Genomic DNA, 4,653 nt, shown 5'->3' on the forward strand with positions numbered 1-4,653 from the left:
ACAATGACCCAAAACATATCACCAAGGCAACAAAGGAGTGGCTCAAGAAGAAGCACATTAAGGTCATGAAGTGGCCTAGCCAGACCTTCATCCTATAGAAAATGTATGGAAGGAGGTGAAACTTCGAGTTGCCAAGAGACAGCCAAGAGATCTTAAGGATTTAGAGAAGATCTGTAGAGAAGAGTGGACCAAAATCCCTCCTGAGATGTGAGCAAACCTGGTCACCACCTACAAGAAACGTCTGACCTCTGTGATCACCAACAAGGGTTTCTCCACCAACTACTAAGTCATGTTTTGCTTGGGGGTCAAATACTTATTTTACTCACTGAACTGCAACTCCATTTATAACATTTGTATTGTGTGTTTTTTCTGGATTTTTGGTTTATTTTCTGTTTCTATCACATAAAATACACCTATGATAAAAATTATAATTTCTTTGTAAGGGGGCAACTTTACACAATCTACAGGGGAGACGTTATTTTGCCCCCTCTGTAGTGAACCCCACGCTTTTCTTTTGTTTTTTTGTTTTTGCATAATTACCCCACTTAAGTTCAAAACCAGACTTAAAGGGTCTGGTATGCATTTATTTTGGGGGGGGGGGGGGGGGGGGGGGGCATTCTAGCTGTAGGATGTGCTGTTTACAAAGAATACAATACTGCCAGAAAATGACATTTCATTGCCAGCTTCCCATACAGATCCCTTCAAAAGGTCCCCCAAAATACGTAAAAATGATTTGGGGGACCTCTGGAGGTGTCTGGCTCGATGTTCTTCCTATCTTCTGCTGTGAGGACCTTCCTTCCATCAGAGGTAAAGTTCTTCTGGAAAGCTCTGAGTGTGGTGCGTCTGCTGGAAGAAGTGTCAGGGCAGGTCACAGCTGAAGTTCTCCCTCCTCCTTCCTCCCTCATCACAGTCACTCATCACTCACATTCTGAAGACCATGGAGGGAAGAGGTGCTGCACGAGGGCTCTCCTTCTGGACCAGCCTGGGCCTTCTCCTCATCTCAGGTAAGGACCCCCAACCTTCCCCCCCCCCCATGTCCCCTCTGGTGACAATTATCCCTCCCCTGTAGGTTGGATGAGATATATGATGTGATTTTTGGGAATAAAAATTTTTTATTAAACACAAAGCAGAAGAAAAACTGGAGCCTGGAAACCAAAAGTGACATTTTCTGTAAATTAGCTTCCCTAAACTTTCACTTTGAGGGTCAGTTCACATCACATGCAGTCCGGTGCGTTTTTTATATATTTTTTTTTTCTGCATCAAAAACACATTGGAAAGTGGGTTATATGGTTTTTCAATGGCATAGTTCCCACCGGTGCGCAGCAGTTCCAGTGCGTTCCAGAAAAAAAAAGTAGAACCTGCTGCAATTTTCCTGCACTTTCCTGTACTGCACGCAGCCCGGATGCGTTCCAGATGCTTTTCTGCATGCACGTTTTTGATGCTTTTTTTTTTGGTGCGTTTTTGATGCAGTCCAGTGCAATTTTTCCCCCCTCTTTTTTCTTAATCGTAAAAAAGATCATGTGCATTCCAGTGCATTTTTGGTGCTTTTAGGCGTGTTCTGGTACATTCCACTGCAGGGAAAATGCAACATGTTCTACTTTCTTTTTTTTTTCTGGAACTGCAAGCACTGGTGGGAACTATCCCATTGAAAACCATATAACCCAATTTCCATGCGTTTTTGATGCACAAAAAAAAAAAAAAACGCCCTGGACTGCATGTGGTGTGAACTGACCCTTATGACTGTAGAGCTGCAGAGTCTCACTCCCTCCGCCGAACATCCTTCCATTGGAGAATCTGCGGAGCCGAGCACAAGACTCCTGGGGGGACTGGAAGCTTCGTCCAATCAGATACAGCCGCTGTTCTGCTGTTTTCACAGCCCCTTGGACTGGTTGTTAAAAATACAATAACCGGAGGTGGAGGGTCATCCTACCGCGCTGTATAGCATGGATGGAGGAATCGCTTGGGCTGCAGGCGGAATGAGAGCAAACTTATCAGTGTGTGGCCGGCTTGAGGTCTGTTTATCGCCAGCGTTGGAGACACAAAATATGAGGAACCTCATTATATATATATATATGTGTGTGTGTATCCATATATATATATATATATATATGTGTGTCTGTATCCATATATATATATATATATATATGTGTGTCTGTATCCATATATATATATATATATATGTGTGTGTGTGTGTATCCATCCATATATATATATATATGTGTGTGTGTATCCATCCATATATATATATATATATGTGTGTGTATCCATCCATATATATATATATATGTGTGTGTATCCATCCATATATATATATATATGTGTGTGTATCCATCCATATATATATATATATGTGTGTCTGTATCCATCCATATATATATATATATGTGTGTGTGTATCCATCCATATATATATATATATATATGTGTGTGTGTATCCATCCATATATATATATATATGTGTGTCTGTATCCATCCATATATATATATATATATGTGTGTCTGTATCCATCCATATATATATATATATGTGTGTGTGTGTATCCATCCATATATATATATGTGTCTGTATCCATCCATATATATATATATATATGGAGATAGATGGATGCAGGGTTGTATTATATCCATCTTATGTATCAATATTTACAGAGAGAGAGATGGATGGATGGATTAATAGATGGATGATTGTAACTATATCCATCTATCTCAATATATATAGAGAGAAAGGGATGGATGGATGGATGGATGGATGAGTTATTGTATCTAAAATCCCTCTATCTTTCATTGTTTATTCAGAGGGATGGATGAATGGATGGATGGATGGATGATTGTAACCATATTCATCTACAGTGGATATAAAAAGTCTACACACCCCGGGTGGAAAAATGTCAGGTTTCTGTGATGTAAAAAAATGAGACAAAGATAAATAATTTTAGAACTTTTTTAATGTGACCCATAAATTGTACAACTCAATTGAGAAACAAACTGAGATCTTTTAGGGGGGGATGAAAATAAAAAACTAAAATAATTTACAATTAGAAGAAAAGAGGTTTAACCTTAAACTACGTAGAGGGTTCTTTACTGTAAGAGCGGCAAGGATGTGGAATTCCCTTCCACAGGCGGTGGTCTCAGCAGGGAGCATTGATAGCTTCAAGAAACTATTAGATAATCACCTGAATGACCACAACATACAGGGATATACAATGTAATACTGACATATAATCACACACATAGGTTGGACTTGATGGACTTGTGTCTTTTTTTCAACCTCACCTACTATGTAACTATGTAATGAGGTGACATAAGTCTGCACACCCTCTTATAACTGGGGATGTAGATGTGTTCAGAATGAAGCAATCACATTCCAGCTCATGATAAATAGGAGTCAGTACACACCGGCCATCTTTTAAAGTGCCTCTGATTGACCACAAATAAAGTTCAGCTGTTCTAGTAGGTCTTTCCTGACCTTTTCTTAGTCGAATCCTACAGTAAAATCCACGTTCCTCTAAAGCATCAGAGGGATCTCATTGTTAGAAGGTATCAGTCAGGAGAAGGGTCCAAAAGAATTTCCAAGGCATTAGATATTCCATGGAACACAGTGAAGAACGTTGTCATCAATTGGAGAAAATCTGGCACAACAGAGACATGACATAAAACTGGACATCCCTCCAAAACTGATGAAAAAAACGAGAAGAAAACTGGTCAGGGAGGCCGCCAGCAACATTAGAGGACCTGCAGGAATATCTGCCAAGTATTGGCTGTGTGGTGACAACAATCTCCCGTATTCTTCATATGTCTGGGCTATGGGGTAGAATGACAAGACGGAAGACTTTTCTTACCAAGAAAAACATCCAAGCCCGGCTACATTTAGCAAAAACACATCTGAAGTCTCCCAAAAGCATGTGGGGAAAATGTGTTCTGGTCTGATGAAACCAACGTTGAACTTTTTGGCCATAATTCCAAAAGATATGTTTGGTGCAAAAAAAAAACAACACCGCACATCACCAAAAGAACACCATACCCACCGTGAAGCACGGTGGTGGCAGCATCGTGCTTTGGGGGTGTTTTTCTTCAGCTGGAACAAGGGGCCTTAGTCAAGGTAGAGGGAATTATTAACAGTTCCAAATACCAGTCCATATTTGCACAAAACCTTCAGGCTTCTGCTAGAAAGCTGAACATGAAGAGGAACTTCATCTTTCATAGTGACAACGACCCAAAGCGTCCATCCAAATCAACAAAGGAATGGCTTCACCAGAAGAAGATTCCCAGCCAGAGCCCAGACCTGAATCCCATTGAAAATCTGTGGGGTGATGTGAAGAGGGCTGTGCCCAGGAGATGCCCTCACAATCTGACAGATTTGGATTGTTTTTGCAAAGAAGAGCGGGGCAAATATTGGCAAGTCAGGATGTGCCATGGTGATAGACTCATCCCCAAAAACACTGAGTGCTGGAATAAGATCAAAGTATTAGTGTAAGGGGTGCGCACACTTATGTAATCAGATTATTTATTTATTTTTATTTTTACTTCCCTCCACCTAAAAGATTCCATTTTGATGTTCTCCTGAGTTGTACAGTTTATGGGTCACATTAAAGGTGGAAAAAGTTCTGAAATGATTTATCTTTGTCTCATTTTTTTTACATCACAGAAACCGGAC

The 4,653-nt window shown here is 40.2% G+C and overlaps 1 protein-coding gene across 1 annotated transcript in view; it reads left to right on the forward strand.

Moving 5' to 3' along the window:
- Positions 1–865: 865 nt before the first annotated feature.
- Positions 866–4,653, forward strand: part of LOC141129511 (T-cell surface antigen CD2-like) — a 76,278-nt gene continuing 72,490 nt past the window's right edge. The window contains 1 exon segment of the mRNA XM_073617592.1: positions 866–1,004. Coding sequence (XP_073473693.1) covers positions 938–1,004 — 67 coding nt within the window. The 5' untranslated portion in view covers positions 866–937.

Source organism: Aquarana catesbeiana, linkage group LG02 (assembly GCF_042186555.1).
Source record: "Aquarana catesbeiana isolate 2022-GZ linkage group LG02, ASM4218655v1, whole genome shotgun sequence".
In the NCBI taxonomy this organism is placed as follows: domain Eukaryota; kingdom Metazoa; phylum Chordata; class Amphibia; order Anura; family Ranidae; genus Aquarana; species Aquarana catesbeiana.